This window comes from Chlorocebus sabaeus, chromosome 21, assembly GCF_047675955.1.
Source record: "Chlorocebus sabaeus isolate Y175 chromosome 21, mChlSab1.0.hap1, whole genome shotgun sequence".
Classification (NCBI taxonomy): domain Eukaryota; kingdom Metazoa; phylum Chordata; class Mammalia; order Primates; family Cercopithecidae; genus Chlorocebus; species Chlorocebus sabaeus.
Genome location: NC_132924.1, coordinates 75077947 through 75099460, shown reverse-complemented (window position 1 = coordinate 75099460; position 21514 = coordinate 75077947). Strand labels below are relative to the sequence as shown.

Here is a 21514-nt window from a genome sequence, read left to right as displayed (position 1 = left end):
GTATGTGTATATAGAGATATATATACAACTTTATATACAAACATTTTATTTGTTAAATGTGATCAATATATTTACTTTTTTTTTTTTTTATAGAGTCATTTGCCCTGGCTCCATAGTTCCCACCCAGGATTAGAAAAAATAAGTGCTATAGTATGGGAAGGTAATGATTGTAAGAAAGCAGACATGTCTGTACTTGAAATCAGTGGAATGATAATGAACAGAGTGAGTTTTTAAATTTTATTCTTGTAGTTCAAGGGTAAGACTTAGTAATTATCTGTATATAAGATAATTACTGGAATGTTATACTAGTAATCTACTGACCTCATTTCTTCACCCTGAAAAAAGAGTTATATGTGTATATTTGTTTCTCTCTGTGATTTAAACAGTGATTTGTCACCAAACCGCTCTCATCTTCCAGTGTTTTCACTTATCTGACCTAGAACAGATGATACAATCTATAATTTTTCTCTTTTATGTTATTCATTCTTTTGAAATTCAGGAGCTTGTAGATATATACAGGTGTTAATAAAGACTTTGGTCTAGAGATTGTTGTTACAAAAACTTTAAAAATAAAATAATTAAAAAGGCGTATGTTTCTGTATCATTCTTACTGGTTCATTTGTTTAATAGGACTTAAAACATGAAAAAATCAAACTAGTAAATTTGCATTCATACTTGCTTGCCTGCTTAAATATATAGAAGTAACTCGGGTAGTGGTAAAAGTCTTGAGTAGTTCAAAGAAATCTGATCCAAATACTGTGGATTTAAATTTTATTTTCTATTATTTCTTTTTTCAGATAATTGCTGATTTTTAAAATATGTTGATTTCTCTGGACTTGTTTTTAACTTGCAATTTCTAAATTTCTTTAGTGCATTATTATGCTAGAACTCTTCTCCACACTTTATGTAAGACAGGAATTAAAGTAACTGGGTCTAGAAATTGATAAAACTCCCAATATCATACTGAGATATTGCTCATACATATCTCAGTATGAGCAATTAAAAGCAGTTGACTGGGAAGTCTCTGGAATCTTGGATCTAGTTTGTGCTCTATAACTTAATTACCTGTGAATTGGCAGATCACTTAATTTACAATAGTCTCATTTATCTAATGTATAATATAAAAAGTTGGCTACATGATAGTTAAGATCCCTTTTAGTTCTGCCAGTCTAGCATATTGGAAACTCTTATATTGTCCCATTATCTAATTTCCTTTTTTTTATTTTTTTATTTTTTATAATTCCTTCATCTTTTTCCCTTCTGTTTAATTTCTTCTTCCTTCTATCATCTCTCTTCTAAAATGCTTCTAGAGTTTAAGGAGACACTTATTTATATATTGGACTATTCAAAGAGAAACATAAGTGGCTGGGCATGTTGGCTCATGCCTGTAATCTCAACACTTTGGGAGCTAGAGGAGGGATTATCGCTTGAGCCCAGTAATTAAAGACCAGCCTGAGCAACATAGTGAAACCCTGTCTCTACATCTCTACAAAACCCAAAAAATTAGCTGGGGCCTGTGGTGTATACCTGTAGTCCCAGCTACTACGAATGCTGAGTTGGGGGGATCACTTGAGCCCATGATTGCGCCACTGCACTCCAGCCTGGGCAACACAGTGAGACCCTGTCTCTGGGGGAAAAAAAAAGAAAAAACCCTAAGGTACGAATGTATGAAATAAGTGTAATGCTGAGTTTTTTCCTTTAATGAACTGAATTTAAGTGGATATGAGATCTCATTCTCTTTAATATTACAGTATTTGTGAATATTTCTAACTTGAAATAATGAAATACATAAATTTTTTTTCCAAGATCTAGATAAGACAGTCAATCCTTTCGCCATCTACTTAGTGAATTAGAGATCTGATAATGAATTGTTTTTAAGATCTGAAGAATTAATGACATTTTATGTGTAGTAGGCTCTCAAACTTGAATGGGATTCAAATTACTCATATTAAAATGAATATATTTTAACAAATTATTTCATATTGCTATAAATAATTTTACTGTAGATAACATTTATGGTATAATTTTATTTTTCTTTTCTCTCTCTTCCCCTGGCTTCCTCAAGGTGAACAGCCATATACCAGGAATAGGATACCAGATTTTTGGAAATGCAATCTCTCTCATACTGGGTTTAACTCCATTTGTTTTCCGACTCTCTCAAGCTACAGACTTGGAACAACTCACAGCACATTCTGCTTCAGAACTTTATGTGATTGCATTTGGTTCTAATGAAGATGTCATAGTTCTTTCTATGGTTATAATAAGTTTTGTGGTTCGCGTGTCTCTTGTGTGGATTTTCTTCTTTTTGCTCTGTGTAGCAGAAAGAACTTATAAACAGGTAGGTATAATGTAGACTTCTGAATAAGAATATTTTATCGTTTTCATAATATTAAAAGTATTCCTGAAATACTTTATTATTTCATTATGTCATTTTTACCTAATTATTTTTCTATTTTGCTTTTGTAGTACCTAACCAAATAAAATCTTAACAATTCATATTTTGTTGATTTTTGTTTTTCTGTAGTAATCTACTTGAAAATTAATCCTCATCTTAATCTTTTTTAGCGATTACTTTTTGCAAAACTCTTTGGACATTTAACATCTGCAAGGAGGGCTCGAAAATCTGAGGTTCCTCATTTCCGGTTGAAGAAAGTACAGAATATAAAAATGTGGCTATCTCTCCGTTCCTATCTTAAGGTAGAATGGGAGTGATAAAAGTAGTTTTAACATGCTGGCCCTTTCTGATAGTTCCAGTTTCTTTATCAATATATATTTGTCTCTAGATGTATAGTAACCAGCTTTTACTCATTCAAAAGCTGAATTAGGGATTTTGTTTCTACTTGCCTGGTTGTCACAAGCCAGCAGAGGGAGCCCATTACTTAAAAAAGAATTTTAAAAAAAACTAACCAATGAGTTTCCTCACAGAAGGGACCTATTACTATTTTAAAATATTAGTTTGCAATTCAGTGTCATTCTTTTCATGTCATTGTTTTCCTTTAAACTTTTAAATAATTGTCCTAGTTGTGGAACTATGATATAAAAACTCTGGAGGGAAGAGGGAAACATCTAAATTGGTTTTAGGAAAACGCTTTTTTTCCTGAGGATTGCTTATTGCATTAAGTAACAGTAGAATGTCATTATATATGGAGTAATCATGCAAGTTCAATGATATTTATTCACAGCACTGTCTATATCTTGGTAAAGTTGACCTAAAGACCAATTGTCCTCTGACATACCTAGATCTTTAATGCTTTATATTTTGAAATAATAATGAAAGAAGTAAAAAAAAAGTTTGCCCTATTTATCTACTCTTATATTTAAAAAATTAATTGTTCTGTTTATTAATTTAACTTATTAAATTTAGTCCACTTAGTGTCACTGCTGCAAATTGGCATGGATATTTTTTTCCTATGACATATCTGTTGTATGGAGGGATGAATCTGATCTTTGTTGCTTGAATTCATCCAAAATTTCCCCCATTATCAACCCTAAGCAGGTGTTACATTCTTTTGTACATTGATTATTTTATTCAGTAAACACTTATTTATGTTAACCGTGTGCCATTCACTGTTGATGAGATGAAAGCCCCTACCGTCATACCTAAGCTTATACTTCAGTGAGGGAAACATGAAAGCCCAGACCTAGGAATTATCCTTGTTTAATCTCTAGTATCTAATTTATCACCAATTCCTATCTTTTCTGCTCCCAAAATATATCTTGAATCCATTTGCTTCTCTTTGTTCCATTTCTACCACCCTCATTGAAACCATCAATCATCTTCTGCCTTGTGCTACTACAGTTACCTCTTACCTGGCATTCCAGCATTCACATTTCTTCCTTTCATTCCTTTCTTCAATCTGCCACCAGTGATCTTTTAAAAATGTATATTTGGCCCTATATTCTTAAAACTTCTTGGAGGTTCTCCATTGCTCTTAAGATAAAGCACAAAATCTTAACAAGGTTTATAATGCCCTTTATGATCTAAGTTCTCCCTTATTCACCTGTCTTTTGTTTCATTTTGAAACACTCTCCTTCCTAGTCCACTACATTCCAGCCATGTCAGACTGCTTCGGTTCTTTACATGAGCTGTGATCTGTCCTGCTTTATGTTCTTGCACATGCTCTTCCTTCTACCTAGAACACTGCTGTGTGCCGTCATGCCCCTGCCCCTCCCCCTTAATCTGGAGATCTTCCCAGGCCCACACTCCTAACCCTCAAATCTAAATGAAGTCTCCCTGCTAAGTATCTCGAAGCATCCTATGTCTTTCCCTTTTAGCACTCATCACAATTTATCACATATACCTGTGATTATGAGCTTGATGTTTCACTCCCCTCCTAGTTCCTGTGAAGGTAGAGGGACCATGTGTTGTTCTCTGTTGTATTTCTAGCACCCAGCACAGTATCTAGTTCTAAGCAGGTGCTTAAGAAATATTTATTCAAAAATGACTTATGTTTGACAAAATGAAGTATTTGAAAGTTATACCAATAATTTTATGCTATATAGATACAGATACCCTTTTAACTCTGTTGCAAATCCTCAGGAAATCATAACACTTTATCATTAAAATTTGCCTAACAAATTAGGTATATTCAACATTGTGGGCTATGATCAACTCATGGTGATGAGTTGACACCTTTATTGAAACCATGGAAATTATCTGCTAATTAGTAAATATATTTTAAAATGTTTCCTTTTCTCCCACCCACACCTTGCAGCGTCGAGGTCCTCAGCGTTCAGTTGATGTAATAGTTTCATCTGCTTTCTTATTGACTATCTCAGTTGTCTTTATCTGTTGTGCCCAGGTGAGTTAACTCGCTCCATGTAGAAATTAACCAGATATATAAATATTAACTTTCAGATTAATAAATAAATAATAATATAAGTAAGCCTAGTTAGAAAAGTAAGTTTTGAAGTTATCTTTTTGCAGTTTATTTTTTTGGCAGAATAAACAAGTGTATCTTATCTCTGTGCCATGAACAGTGAACATATATGCTCAAATGTCTGTTGAAAGAACACAGATTAATTTTTGCCTAGAATCCTTCTCATTATCTTTACTTCCCAGAAGAAACATATGAGTTATGAAATTGTCCCAGGAATGTCCGATTTATTCATGTTTACTACTCTTTTATTTCTTATATCTGAATAGTTACTGTTACTTAACTGCTGCATACTCTGAAAAAGAATTTTTAGTGACCCAGATTACTTAGGGAGTACAAAAGTATCTCAGGATATGCACTGCTATAATGCAGGGGAACATGTCCTCAGGGTCTCCTGAGGGTTGTGTCATGGGCCATGTAATATTAAAAAATAAGTTTAAAAGTATTAAAATTTTAAAAACAAAAATAATAAAACATATGCAAACTTCCATTCCAAGTAGTATGATGGACTAGCTTATCTGAAAATACTTCTACTTTAAAACATCGAACAGGCTGGGCACAGTGGTTCACACCTGTAATCCCAGCACTTCGGGAGGCCAAAGAGTGCGGATCACCTGAGGTCAGGAGTTTGAGACCAGCCCGACCAACATGGTGAAACCTCATCTCTGTTAAAAATACAAAAGTTAGCCAGGCATGGTGGTAGGCGCCTGTAATCCCAGCTATTCAGGAGGCTGAGGCATGAGAATCCCTTGAACCCAGAAGGCGGAGATTGCATCTGCACTCCAGCCTGGGGGATAGAGCGAGACTCTGTCTCCAAAAACAAACAAACAAAGAAAACATCAAACAATGCTGGGGGAAACCCTCAGCTTTTGAATGTACATTTTGTATATATATCTAAGTTCATAAGATAATAAAGGGCCAAAAATGAAGACAAAATTGAAAACCAGAGCATTTAAGAATAAGCATTAATGCTATGACAGCGTGAGAATAAGAGAATGAGGTACACTGCCAGTCTTAGTATTGTATCCCGGAGACTTGAAATTTTATGCCCACGTAGGACAGGAGATGAGGCCTTGACCTGTAATACCTCCCTACTCACACCATGAAGTCAAACCCTCCAAGATCTACAGCCTCCGTGAAAAGTTGGATAAGAAAAACAGTCTGCTCACCAGCACTAGAAGACAAGAAGGAAGCTTATCTGACTCTGGATGACAAGGATGAGGGAAAAGTCTCTTCTAAGAATATATAACTCTGCCCTTACTACACGTTTAGGGTTCAAATTGACATTATACATCTTGTCCTGTAACCCTCATGTCAAGAAGTTAATATAAAAAGTGGTCCTAGGCCCCTGGATACCTGACGGAAGCAAAACCAAGGCTGTTTGGGGGCATGCGACTTCAGCCTAGACCTCATGGGATCCACAGATAAAGCCCCTTCTGATATCAAAACATAGGAAGAAACAGCGTAACATGAAGGAGTCAACAGATAAACCAATAGCAGGATTAGGTCTCCAGCTATTTCAGTTTGATCAGGTGGAAACTAAATTTGTTTATAGTGATGAAAGACATAGATAACACTGTGAAAAGAGAACAGATAAGTTTGAAAAAGAACTTCAGAGAAATGAAAAATACAGTTAATGACTTTTGACTTTTGTTTTTTGCTGTTCACTGCTAGAACAAAGTCATTGACTTTTAAAACACAATGAACAGATAAACACAATAAACACAATAAATAGCAAATTAAAGACAGCTAAAGACATAGTGAACTGGGAAATGAAAGAAATGACTAAGATACAGGACAGAGGTAAAGAGACAGAAAATGTCAAGTGGATATTGAGACTTCGTGGGAGATCCAACATATGTCTAGTAAGAATTCCAGGAGGAGGCTGGGTGTGGTGGCCCACACCTGTAATCCTAGCATTTTGGGAGGCCGAGGCAGGCAGAACACTTGAGGTCAGGAGTTCGTGACCAGTCTGCCCAGTATGGTGAAACCTCTCTCTACTGAAAATACAAAATTAATCGGGCACTGTGGCTCACGCCTGTAATCCCAGCACTGGGGAAGCTGAGGCAGGAGAATCACTTGAACTAGGGAGGCAGAAGTTGCAGTGAGCCGAGGTTGCGCCACTGTACTTCAGCCTGGGCAACAGAGCGAGACTGTCTCAAAAAAAATAAATAAATAAAAAAGAATTCCAGGAAGAAAGAATGCTGAAAAACAACATTTGGAGAGATAATGGCTAAGAATTTTTCCGAGTTGATGACTTTTTTTTCAGGCACAAAGATGTTTATAAAACTTTCCCATGTATTAGGCAATAAAGTAAAAACTAATCCAAATGTCTGATACTATACAGACCACAATATCTAGCTGTCATATAGTCAAAGTAGAAAAGAGTGATAGCAAGAAAAAAAATCTTATGTATTTGGAGATTTTAAAACATACAAATAATACATTCTTTGAAAGAAAAAGCACACTATTAAACTGTAAACAATTTAATACTGGCACAATTGAGAATTTTTTAAAGATACTAGTATGAAGTGCTTTATATCATTAAAGTTGAAGGCATAAGTGGACAATTTTATAGAAATACATCACCTATTAAAATGGACTCAAAAAGTAATTGAAAACCTGAAGAGATTTGTAGCTGTAAGTAGTTTAAAATTTTAGTAGTTTAAAATATGCCACCAACAAAAATCTTGTATTGTTTTACTGATGAATTTTGTCAAATATTTAAATAGATAATCCTAAACTTACACAAAAGATCTAGTCAATAGACAAAGGGGATATTCTTCAGCTCCTTTTATGAGGTAGTATAACCTTGATGCCAGTACCATAGAGCTAGTATGAAAGTGGGAAACTGAGCTGGTTTCATTTATTAGATACAAAATTCTTCAACAAAATAACAAGAAGATGAAGCCAGAATGTGAATTACAATAAATAGGCCATGACTAGTATGAAAATGGGAAACTGAGCTGGTTTCATTTATTAGATACAAAATTCTTCAACAAAATACTAAGAAGATGAAGCCAGAATGTGAATTACAATAAATAGGCCATGACTAAGATTGTCCCTGGAATGCAGATTTCAACTTTAGAAAATCCATTAATTCAAGCTGATTAAAGGCAGAAAATATGCAATCATATCAATAGATGCAGAAAACAATTTGTAAATTTTCAGTGGACATTCATGATACAAGGACTAGGAAGTATTGTCCTTAATCCGATAAAGTATATCTTTTAAAATTTGGAGTAAGCATTATACATAATGATATCACCTTAAGAGTTATTTACTTTAAAATTGGGAATAAGACAAAGTTACTTGCTTTACCACTTCTAGTCAGCATTTGATGGAGGATATTAATCAGCAAAGATGGGGGAAAAAAGTGGTCTAAAGTTTGGGGGAGAAAATCGTAGACTATATGATTGCTTATATAGAATATCCAAGTGACTTTACAGACACATTATTTAAAATATATTTGTTATATCAAGATTAACAAAAATAGATGCAACAGCATTTTAAAAATTAATTTTGTTTCTATAAACCAGAGATCAGCAAACTTCCTCTGTAAAGGGCCAGATAAATATTTTAGACTTTTGCCTGACACCTGCAATCTCTGAAATATATTCTTTTTCTTCTAATTCCTCTTTCTCTTCTTCCTTTGAAATAATATAAAAATTACTTTTAGCTCTGGGGCCAGACAGAGGCCTAAAGCTAGATTTGGTCAATGGACCATAATTTGTTGACATCTGCTATATACAGAAATAGATAATTGAAAACTATAAATACTGGCCAGGCACAGTGACTCATGGTTATAATCTTAGCACTTTGGAAGGCCAAAGTGGATGGATCCCTTGAGCCCAGGAGTTCAAAACCAGCCTGGGCAACATAGTAAGACCTGGTCTCTTAAAAAAAAAAAAAAAATACAAAAATTAGCCAGATGTGGTGACACATGCTTGTGATCCCAGCTACTTGGGAAGCTGGGGCGAGAAGATCACCTGAGCCTGGGAGGTCAAGGCTGCAGTGAGCCATGATTGTGCCACTGTACTCCAGCCTGGAGTAACAGTGAGACCCTGTCTTTAAAAACAACAACAAAACACATATGTCATTTCCAATAGCAACAACAACAACAAAAAAGATTCACAAGAATAATTCTAACAAAAGATATGTAGGACCTTATGGAGAAATAGGATAAAACTTTATTGAAAATTATAAAAGAAGGTACACAATGAGGCTGAGCGCGGTGACTCACGCCTATAATCCCAGCACTTTGGGAGGCCTAGGTGGGCGGATCACCTGAGATCAGGAGTTCAAGACCAGCCTGGCCACCATGGAAAAACCCCATCTCTACTGAAAAAAATACCAGACGCGGTGGTGCATGCCTGTAATCCCAGCTACTTGGGAAGCTGAGGAGGCAGGAGAATCACTTGAACTTGGGAGGGGGAGGTTGCAGTGAGCCAAGATCACGCCCCGGCACTCCATCCTGGGCAACAGAGTGACACTCAGTCTCAAAAAAAAATTTAAAAAAGAAAGTATACAATGTTAGTCACAATGTTAATAGATGGGAAGGTTCAATTTCATATTGATTCTCCTGGGGGAATTGTTGGAATCCCATGTAATTAAACAGAATGCTTTATTTTAAAAAATAAGTAACTCATCAAGCTCCCTAAAACTCATCTGGAAGCACAGAAAGACAAGAGTAGTCCAGATAATTTTGAAGAACAAGTTGCTGTACCAGAAATATGAAGACTTATTTTATTTTTTCTTTTTGTTTTTCTTTTTTTAATTTCTCTTAGAACCTTCAGATGAGAGACTTATTTTAAAATTACAGAAAGACTATGATTTTTGCCCAGGTATAGAATGACCAGTGGGATGAAATAGAGTTGTACATAGCCATATACATGTAGAAACCTAATATATGATCAGATGGCATTGTATGTCAATGCAGGAAGGCTTTACATAATGGAAATATGAAGTACAAATGGAGCAAAATGACTTCATGCCATACATAAAAATAAATTCTAGGTGGATTAAAGATCTAAATGTGAAAAACAACATTTTTAATATGATCACAAATAAAAATTAGAATTTCGTGTCCTGCAAAGACACCATAAACAACAAACCAGAGTCTGGGAAAGATAGTGGCAAAATGACTTAAATAGCATTGTTAGTCACATTATAGACATAACTTCTACAAATCAATAGGAAAAACAGACAACATGCTAGAAAAAATGGAGATGTAGAATATAAAAAGATAACTCACAGAGGAGGAAATTCAGTTATCAATAAGCATATGAAACATACTCATCCTCCCTAAATAGGAAGAGTAAAATTAAGGCAATGAGAGAACACTTCACACCCATTAGATTGGCAGATATTAGGAAGTTAGATGATAACAAGTATGAATGAAAATGATGGCAAAGGGAACTCTGATACACTGCTGAGAGTATAAATTGGGGCAACTATTTCAGAGACAAACTTACAATATCTAATAAAGTTGAAGATGTAATATCCAAGAACCCAGTGATTTGACTCCCAGATAACTTCTAGAGAAAGTTGCATGTGCATACAAGGAAACACATACAAGAATGTGTATTGCAGCATTGCTTGTAATAATGGAAATTGGCAACAAAATATTAATGATAGGGTTGACCAATAAGTTGTGGCTGATTGTTTTACTGGCCAATAAATCGTGGCTGATTTTTTTACTTTAACATAGGAGTTAGAATGAACAAATTTAGAGCTAAGTCTGTCATCCTGAATCAGCCTTGAAAACAAAATTCAGTGGAATAAAAAGTAAATTAAAGAATGATGTGGATAATGTGGTAACATATAAATTATTTTTCTTTATTTTTCTCAACTCCCAAGTGCTTGGAAAATAAATTTTAAAATATACAAAAAATAATATAGTTTAAGGATGTATATGTAGCTAAACAATAAAAACAATTATGGAAAAGATAAACATAAAATCCATTACTTCTGGGGTGGGAAGGGGAAGAAAAATGAGAATCAAGGAAAAGTTTAAGGTGATTTCAACTGAATCTAATATTTTTTAATCAGAAAGAGATGTTGCAAAATATTAAGATTTGACAAAACTGGGTAGAGGCCCCATGGATATTAATTACATTATGCTCTATATTTTTGATGTGCTTAAAATATTTCATAATTAATATAGACTGTTTCTAAAATGTAATACTAAATTTATAAACAATCTATGAAGTAAAATGTTTATTTCTTTTAAAAAGAATTTGTTTGAATCACATTGCTGCTTTATGTTACCTTTTTCATACTTTTAGCTACTTCATGTACACGAGATCTTCCTTGATTGTCACTACAATTGGGAACTGGTAATCTGGTGCATCTCGTTAACACTTTTTCTGCTAAGATTTGTTACCCTTGGATCAGAAACAAGTAAAAAATATAGCAATACCTCAATATTACTTACTGAACAGGTGAGTGTGCATGCTGATTATGCTATAAATTAATGTCTATAAGTTAAAATGTTTTCATTTCCTTTACGTTTTTCAAGAATGTGTTTTATTTGATTAAGGTCATTTGTGCTATAAAGCAAAACGTAAAATTTAATAGGACACAAGCCTTTCTTCAGTGTTCCTGCCTTGATTCATATTTCAAATCCAATCTCCTTTTTTAATGTCCCATTTTTATTTGACAAGAAGGAAGTACCACTTAATAAATTAATGTATTTTAAACTATGAATGGGACATGTTTGCTTTGCAGTGTAGCAGAGCTGCATTTGAGTAAGTATAATTTTTACTCAGTAGAAAGAATAAAGCATAATTGGTTAATTTTACTTTGCATGAATTTGTTAAATATTTTCCTCTTGCCATTTTATAGGAATTTTGTAAAGAAACTTATTCCCATGAATATTTTAGTTAGGGATAGTTTGATTTTAAAGAATCAATAAACCTGTCAAATGAGCTCAAATGGAAGAGTAACCACAAAGATAAAGATCCCTAAGAAAGTATACTTGAGCCTGCCAGGCGCGGTGACACACCTGTAATCCTAGCACTTTGGGAGGCTAAGGCAGGCGGATTACCTGAGGTCAGGAGTTCAAGACCAGCCTGGCCAACAAGGTGAAACCCCAAGGTGAAAAAATACAAAAATTAGCCAGGTATGGTGGTGCATGCCTGTAATCCCAGCTACTTGTGAGGCTAAGGCAGGAGAATCGTTTGAACCCCAGAGGTTGCAGTGAGCTGAGATTGTGCCACTGCACTCCAGCCTGGGCAACAGAGTGAGACTCCAACTCAAAAAAATAGTATACTTGAGCCTTATGGAATTGGACAAAATCAACCACTTCCTCCAACTCACTCTGAGGCTAACGGTTTCTCATTTCTGCCCTTCTCTTCACCTTTCTTCCAGTGGCCTTTCTGTAGACTTGCTACCCTATAATTTTGGTTTACACACGGTTTTGGTTTGGTTTAGCATGAGTTCTGGCTTAGACTTTTACTGACTTTTCAGTTTATGTTCCTACAATATCTGATAGATACATCATGTTAGTCTTACCTAGTCAGTATATTGACTAGCTTTGGTTTGGGTGTACATTCCAGCCTCATCAGCGATGGCTGCCAGATTGTGGGTGAAGGTGAGATCTAATGGGATAAGCACAGTTGCCTAGCCTTGCTTCTTCCACTGGCTTGGGGTTAGAGCATTTTTCAAAGAAAGGAACTGTGGACACCCCAGAATTATCTATTATAGAGTAGATAATACAAATACACAAATATTTTTTAGTGACTTTCAAATAAATCATAAAACAGCAAGGCATTGTGACTGTCTATAATCCCAACACTTTGGGAGGCTGAGATGGGAGGATCACTTGAATCCAGGAGTTCAAGACCAGCCTAGGCAACATAGCAAGACCCCATCTCTAGTAAAAAAGAAAGAAAGAAATAATAAACCATTGATTTAGTTTATTCTAATTATTATTTATTTTTTAGGTTGATTTGACTGTGATACTAAAGTGTCTCACCTTTTAAATAATGCTATCCAGTCTTTTTTATTTTGGCTTTTGATTACATTTGAGAAGTGTTTGAGTAACAGTTATTATTTTCCTATTATAAAATAAGTATAGGAAATTTGGAATGTATAGTATAAAGAGTATTAAAATCACCTATAATCTCGATAACCAGATACTTGAATGAATATCTTTCAAGTCCTTTAAAAATGTGTATTTATTATAATTTTAAGCATTTCTATTCTTTTTATAAAAGATAAACCTCTACTTGAAAATGGAGAAAAAACCTAACAAAAAGGAGGAACTGACACTAGTGAATAATGTTTTAAAACTGGCTACTAAACTGCTAAAGGTAAGAATAGAATTGAAAATGGTTATAATGTCAAATATGCTGTTCTGACATAATTTTTGTTTTTTGTTTACAGATACTACTTTATATTTGGTTTTCATGATTATCCAAGTTGTTTCCAAGTTATACTTGTGCACATACATACAATTTATATTTTACTTCTCATTGCAAAAGTGCTCAAACTAATCCAAATAATTTCTTTGGAAATTGTATATTAATAATATTATGTTTAGAGTATTGTAGATGTTGGCATCTTTGGAAATGTATGCCTCCTAGACCTTAAAATAGATTTCAGAAAAGAAAATTTGTTGTTAACTTGGGAAGGTTTTTACTTTGTGTTTCTCAGAGCAGTCTTCTGGTTGGCCTGAGTTAGCTTAAAAAGTAATAATACCTAATTTTCATAATAAATGTATGTCATAAACATTTAATTTTTGGTAACAAAAGAATACAATTTTGATTTATTTTATCTCATAATAATTCTTTGGGGGTAATTTAATAAAACTTTTTTATCACTGCTTACAATATTCATTATGTTTTTAGTTCTTAAAAGGAAAAAAGTTTTTAAAATTTCAACTTCTATAACCAATTGAATATAATTGTTACAGTTATTTATATATTTTCAGAGAATGGTATGAAATTAGTTGTGTTTCAAAGTTACAGTTAATTCTTCAGTCAACTAAATGGTGTGAATTGGGTATAGACTCTGCACCACATAGTATTGAAGGGTTCAGAAGAAGTGGGTGGGGGGATAATAAAAAGCAATTACAGATGGCTTTCGTTTTCAAATCCCTTTAATTATCTTGAGGAAGATGGTGACATTTAAATAATGAACAAGATAATAGAGGCAAATTCCATTTTTGACCAAAATGCTCAATGGGAAAAAATATCTTGAATTAATAGTTTTATGTTTGCTTGACACATGTATATTGTATCTTCAGAGTGTAGCCGCTGTGTAGTCGTATGTTTGCTTGACACATGTGTATTGGGTATCTTCAGAGTGTAGCCGCTGTGTAGTCGTATGTTTGCTTGACACATGTATATTGGGTATCTTCAGAGTGTAGCCGCTGTGTAGTCGTATGTTTGCTTGACACATGTATATTGGGTATCTTCAGAGTGTAGCCGCTGTGTAGTCGTATGTTTGCTTGACACATGTATATTGGGTATCTTCAGAGTGTAGCCGCTGTGTAGTCGTATGTTTGCTTGACACATGTGTATTGGGTATCTTCAGAGTGTAGCCGCTGTGTAGTCATGTGTTTGCTTGACACATGTATATTGGGTATCTTCAGAGTGTAGCCGCTGTGTAGTCGTATGTTTGCTTGACACATGTATATTGGGTATCTTCAGAGTGTAGCCGCTGTGTAGTCGTATGTTTGCTTGACACATGTGTATTGGGTATCTTCAGAGTGTAGCCGCTGTGTAGTCGTATGTTTGCTTGACACATGTATATTGGGTATCTTCAGAGTGTAGCCGCTGTGTAGTCGTATGTTTGCTTGACACATGTGTATTGGGTATCTTCAGAGTGTAGGCACTGTGTAGTCATGTGTCTGCTTGACACATGTATATTGGGTATCTTCAGAGTGTAGCCGCTGTGTAGTCGTATGTTTGCTTGACACATGTATATTGGGTATCTTCAGAGTGTAGCCGCTGTGTAGTCGTATGTTTGCTTGACACATGTGTATTGGGTATCTTCAGAGTGTAGCCGCTGTGTAGTCGTATGTTTGCTTGACACATGTATATTGGGTATCTTCAGAGTGTAGCCGCTGTGTAGTCGTATGTTTGCTTGACACATGTGTATTGGGTATCTTCAGAGTGTAGCCGCTGTGTAGTCGTATGTTTGCTTGACACATGTATATTGGGTATCTTCAGAGTGTAGGCACTGTGTAGGAAGGGGCTACAAAGGTAAGACTTAATGAGCAGCCACAATCTCAGAGCAAAGTATAAAAATGACTAGAATAACAAAGCATAATAGTATGATTCTTTTTGATCATACATAGCCTCTAGTCAAACTACATAGATTTCTAGTCAGAAATCTGGGACTTAACGTAGATCGTACCTTCTTTCTTTCTTTACAGCCAAGAAATTCTCAAGTCCACTGATTCAGTCTTTTTAATATCTTCCAATTCATCCCTTCTCTATTAGTACTGCCCTATGTGAGATCCTTGTCTCTCACTTAAGCTTTTGATACACTGAACTCCTTATAGATATTCTTGCTTCTGGTCTCATTGCTCCCTAGTCTTTCTTCTACATTGCTGGCCCAGTGATCTTTCTTCCTTGTACTTGGGTCCTAACAATGCTGAGCAACCTGTAGCCATTCAGATGTGTCATGTTCTCATGTGTCTTAGAATGTATACTCCCCACCATCCACAAAGTTTCAGGAGCACCTTCCTCTATGGCCCCATTATTTGCTTTTTATATGTACCTTTGAAATGGGACTTTCATATTTTAATTGTTTGTTGCATGTCTACTAAATGTAAGGTCCTTCAGCTCAGGGACTGAATCTTAACTTCCCAGAGCCTAGCACAGGGCTTGGCATATAATAGAACTTTAAATGTTTGAATTAACCAATTAATCAATCCATGTATTTGAAAATGAATTGACTCAAAGAGGAGTTTTTATATGTTATAATCTTATCAGAAAATTTGGTCAGTTTCTAATTCTTCTACCAAAAGGTATTGTTCTCTTTCAGTTTCTAGTCTAGTTCTTATATTAAAAAATGTTCTCTAGCCTCCTTATAATAGCTTAAGGGACAGAAATTGGAGTTACAAATTTAGTCACAGAGTTCTTTTAAAGGATGTTTCTTTTTTTGTTTAAAACCATTAAAACTATTATTAAAATTTACTTGTTTCAAGTTTAACCAAGTTTATTCTTTCTAAAAGCATCCATAATTGGTAACTTTTTTGAAAGTGTTTTTTAAAAATTATCATTGTATATTGTTCTGAATTGGCTTACGTAGTAATTCTTTTTGAGTCTGGGACTGACTTTTTTTTCTCTTCTGCTAGGAATTGGACAGTCCTTTCAGATTATATGGGCTTACAATGAATCCGCTGCTTTATAACATCACCCAAGTGGTTATCCTGTCAGCTGTTTCTGGTGTTATCAGTGACTTGCTTGGATTTAATTTAAAGGTAAGAGGTTGCAAGTACTTTTTGTTTTTTAGTTTCCTGTTGCATTTTTATAGCACCCATTTTACCCTCACATGCACAGTAATGCAGTCATTTTGGTAAGATTGCAATTAGTGAACATTTCACATTTAATTTCAAAGAATTATATATATTTATGTTTTATAATACTGACAGGAATTTCTAACTTGAAACAGTATTTACTGTAAATAGAAGTCTTGTGTAGGATAAGTAGAAGTATTTATTTTTATTTTTTATTTTGAGATGGAGTCTTGCTCTGTCGCCCAGGCTGGTGTGCAGTTGCGCGACCTTGGCTCACTGCAACCTCCGCCTCCTGGGTTCAAGCAATTCTCCTGCTTCAGCCTCCCGAGTAGCTGGGACTACAGGTGTGCACCACCATGCCTGGCTGATTTTTGTATTTTTAGTAGAGACAGGGTTTTGCAATGTTAGCCAGACTGGTCTCGAACTCCTTACCTCAAGCGATATACCCACCTTGGCCTCCCAGAGTGCTGGGATTACAGGTGTGAGTCACCACGCCCAGCAAGAAGTATTTATTTTTACTAATAAAACTTTAATTTAGGTGATAAAAAAGAAAAAGAAAAGCCCTATTTCTATTTGTGGCCAAAAGTTATATTATTTATCTATATAACAATGCATACATCTTCCAATATATGCACAACTAACTGTTAGGAAGATGTAAGATAATCATATTAAACCAGTTCTGTGTATGTGTGTGTGTGTGTATGTGTATATATATATATATATAGCCACTTCACAAGATAAAGCAATAGAAATCTGATTTTCACATTTTTGTCTGTGTTTAAGGTGAGTTCTTAAAAGGATGAAAGAGTTAAAATATTAGAAATTGCACTTGTTTGTGAATGAAATTTGAATTTTAAAATGGTATGACTATATATAATTTAAGCTTTGATATTAAAACTGGCTTGTCACCACTTCTATTTTTTTTTTTTTTTTTTTTTAGCTATGGAAGATTAAATCATGACAATTCAAAGAAAAGAAGATGTAGCCTTTTTTCCAGAATAAGAGTACTGACTAAGCTGCCTGAAAGCTTGTCACTGATTCTTTGCTTCAGAAGTCTCAGCTGGGGAGTTGAAGTGTTTACATCAGACTGTCTTGTGCAATTCTTATATTTATTTTACTTGTTCACTTTTTTTTACATTTATTTTAGTCTTTATATTTTATTTTTAAGCATTGATGTATTTAGTTGTTGAAAGGGTGATGAAACTGATATCCAGATACTTGAGATCCTGGTAATTGGTCATAAATAATTGGCAAAATAACAAATTGTGAAAATAGAAGCCATTGCTAAGCACTGTTTCTCCATCAATGCCGTGAACTTGCCTTACTTGAGGAAAAATTCTTTAACTTTGGAATATTGCATTGAACTCAGCTATACACATAAAACATTTTCTTCGGTAAATCAAGATCCAGTCAGGGTTTCTCTTGAATTATTTTGGAACAATGCCAGGATCCAAACTGATTAAGTCGCAGTTTAAGCACCCTTCAGTATTAATATATATGGTATTATATAACAGGTCAACAAGTGCTCTTTGATGATAAAACTTGTAATAGAGCAATAATTGTAAATGGTTACCATACTGTAAGATATTTTGATAAAAATTAACTAGTAATACTTGTATTTATTTGAAACACTGGGCTGTTTGCACAGCTCCAGCTGTGCATGCTCAAAATGTGCACTTTTTAAAATTGTTACTTTTAATGCGTATCTTTATATGGGATCTGTTATAGTGTACTAGGGCATGATATGGTATCCTTTTGAGTGAGGTATATACTCATCTCACAAGTGAAGTGCCTACTGATATTACTAAAGTACATTATGTTTACTCAAGTAAATAATTTTCTCCCCATGGTACACTCTAGTACAGGCTATTCATACCACACTCAAATGAACAACTTAAGAATAAGGCTAAGAACCAATAAAATATTTCTCTAATTGCTAGTTATAAAACTATATCCAAATTTTCAGAAAAGACAGCTTCAGCTTGCAAATTCTATCCTCTAAACTTATCTGGTGCATTATCCCTACCCCACCCCCATTATATAAGGGCTATTTTAGATGCTTTTAACCTCCCCAACGAATAATTTGCCAAGTGTCCATTGAGAACTTATCATGTTGGTGTGTTAGGTAAATCGGGCGAATATGATAGTATCTTACATTGGGCCTTGATTTTAAGTTGTTATAGTTGTACAATCGAGTATTTTAGGAATTACATGAAACATGAAATGGTTTTTGCAATTTTTTTTAAACTGGGCATCTGGTTTCTAAAAATTCATTTGAAACAATCTAGAATTTTCTTGGTGCAAAGTGTATCATGTGGAATATCCTCATATTTTTACCATATTTTAAGAACTTTAAAATGATTAATTGTAAATAATTTGTTTGATTGGTGCAGTTATAATCCCCAAATCATAATCTTAAAATCAGGAATGTGTGGAGAACAGAGCCATGTCGTATCACTTTGCTCTTACCATTCCTTTTGATCAACCTCAATTCAGCCTCATTGTGTAGTGTGTTTTTTCTTTCTATGAAAAACAACAGAAAGCATTTCATTTGATTTGCCTATGTTCAAATATGTTTAATAATGACCAAAGTGCATTCTGAGTTTTTTCAAGGAATGTATTACTGGAGCTTTAAGAACATACTTAGTTTCTCATGTGAAAACTTAGGCTTTGTCTGATGTTTTTTCTTCCTGTATTGTCTAATGTTGAGGTTGTTTTTAGGAATTATATTTTATAAACTTTTTCAAAATAAGGTACATACCTATACAGAACTTAACATTTTGCACAGAATATATCAAATATATTTTGAGAAAAAAAGTACGGCATGAGTTCTGTTAGGAATAAAAGATGAAACTATTGTATCTCACAAAAAAATCTTATTTCAGAATGGAAATATTTTTGAGAAAAGTAGCTGAGTATACTGGTTTAAGAAAATGCTTGTTTTAGATTGAGGTTAACTTAGAGTTGGGAGTTGATTTATTAAGTACAGTATACCTCTCAACAGTTTATTAATAATATGTTGAATTATGTCAGTGTGGGCAGCAGTAGAATACTAAAAGGAAAATGGCATTTTAAGCAATTTCAGAACATTAACTGAACTATTTTCAAAGCAGAAAAATTGGCATTGCTGCCTTTAAGAATACCATGAATGTAAGAAGTTGAAAGAAATTGTAACATACCACATACTATAGAAAAGGCAGTTCAAAGATAGAATTGTGGCAGATGTTGTGTGTGAACTGTTGTTTCTTTGCCACATGTGTTGTATTTGAAAGTTTGACAGCAAGTTTAAAATAAAACATTCTATGACTGACAGTGGTTTTTTTTTTCAATTTTCAGCTCATATACATTTCTATGATAATTTTGTGTTTAGTTAACAAAATTTAGTTAGATTTGGGGGGAGTGAAAATAAATTTTTTATAGCTTTCCAACATTTTAGATTTTGTTATGATTCTTAGAACATGAAAAAATAATACATACACAGGCTTTTCATCACCAAAATGATATCACTAATGTTTGTTTGCTTGCTTGTTTTTGAATACAGCAAACTGGCTGTGGCCTACAATATTAAAGCTCATTGTGAAAATATAGTGTTTTTATTTTTGTTTTTTGTTTGTTTGTTTGTTTGTTTTTGAGATGGAGTCTCGCACTGTCACCCAGGCTGGAGTGCAATGGCATGATCTCGGCTCACTGCAACCTCCGCCTCCCAGGTTCATGCCATTCTCCTGCCTCAGCCTCCCAAGTAGCTGGGATTACAGGCGCCCACCACCACACCCAGCTAATTTTTTGTATTTTTAGTAGAGACAGGGTTTCTCTATGTTGGCCAGACTGGTCTCAAACTCCTGATCTCATTATCCGCCCGCCTCGGCCTCCCAAAGTGCTGGGCTTATAGGCATGAGCCACCGCACCCAGCCGATAGTGGTGTTTTTAAACAAATGATTTTGCCACATGAATTCAGCATGAGAGATTATGTTCAACAGAGGATGGCTAAACATTCTAGTATTTCTGTTATCTGATTGGTCCAAGTGTTCACTGGGATTAAATTAATCTAGGACTATTAATTCAAGTGCACTTTCAAACTTACTTTAAGCTTAGAAATGGCTCTTTCAATGAATCTCCCTTCATACTTCAAAATAGCAATATGACTGGCACCTCTTAATTGTTTGCTATATCACTTAGAACATAATTCTCAACCTTTTTTCTGCCAAGCCTATACAAAAAGATACCACAAATGCTTAACAGTAGCACTGGCTCCCCAAAGAACTTGCTGCCTGGGGAATCTAAAAGGCCATTAGGGATGGGAAAAACCCAAGTGCATAACACTTCTGATACCAGATTCTCTGGCAGACACCAACTGGGTGTTTTCGAATTTAACTCAGCTCTAACACTATACCTGAAAGAGTGTCAGATCCCACAGGTTGAGGGCTCATTCCCACAAGACTGCCCCCACTTCACATGCCAGTCACAAGACCCAGGTTGTGATCTGGCTCCCCATCAGGGTTCCTATGACCCTCTTCTTGGGTTCAATTAATTTGCTAGAGAAACACTTAACTTTTACAGGTTTATAAAGGATACAGATGATGGAGGAGATGCATAGGCAAGGTATGGGGGAAGGAGTGTGGAGCTTTCATGCCCTGTCCAGAGTGTGCCACACTCCAGGAGGCTCCATGTGTTGTGCAACCCAGAAACCCTCCAAATCCCTTAGTTGAGGGATTTTTATGGAGACTTCAAATCACATAGGCATGATGAATAAACTCCATTTCCAGCCTCTCTGGAGGGAAGGAACTGAAAGTTGCAAGTTTATAATCCTGGTTTGGTTCTTCTGGTGACTGGCCCTCGTTCGGGAGCCCACCAAGAGTTGTCTCCTTAGAGTAAAAGACTTTCCTATTACCTGGAATTACAAAGCTTTTAGGAGCTGCGTGACAGGAGCTAGAGTCAAAGACCAAATACTAGAACAAATGATTCTCCTAGCACCCTTGTCATTCAGGAAATTACAAGAGCTTTAGCAGCTCTGCCAGTGACTGGGAGCAGAGACCTGTATATATATATAATTTCACAGAGGTGGTGCAGATACACTTTCAAGAAAGTATTCCCCAAGTGATTTGTAAAATTTGTTCCACTTAACCACTTGTCACTACCTTGAGAATTATTGGCTTAAGATACAAAA

The 21514-nt window shown here is 34.9% G+C and overlaps 1 protein-coding gene across 5 annotated transcripts in view; it reads left to right on the top strand.

Moving 5' to 3' along the window:
- PHTF2 (putative homeodomain transcription factor 2) overlaps window positions 1-19662 on the top strand; it is a 160279-nt gene extending 140617 nt beyond the window's left edge. For all 5 annotated transcript variants that reach the window (XM_007982399.3, XM_073009189.1, XM_073009186.1 and 2 more), the window contains 8 exons: window positions 94-222; window positions 2066-2338; window positions 2566-2697; window positions 4716-4802; window positions 11165-11320; window positions 13097-13192; window positions 16189-16314; window positions 17291-19662. In XM_007982399.3, the coding sequence (XP_007980590.1) occupies window positions 94-222; window positions 2066-2338; window positions 2566-2697; window positions 4716-4802; window positions 11165-11320; window positions 13097-13192; window positions 16189-16314; window positions 17291-17311 (1020 nt within the window). In that variant the 3' untranslated portion in view covers window positions 17312-19662. The remainder of the gene's footprint in view (window positions 1-93; window positions 223-2065; window positions 2339-2565; window positions 2698-4715; window positions 4803-11164; window positions 11321-13096; window positions 13193-16188; window positions 16315-17290) is intronic.
- The last annotated feature ends 1852 nt before the right edge of the window (window positions 19663-21514 follow it).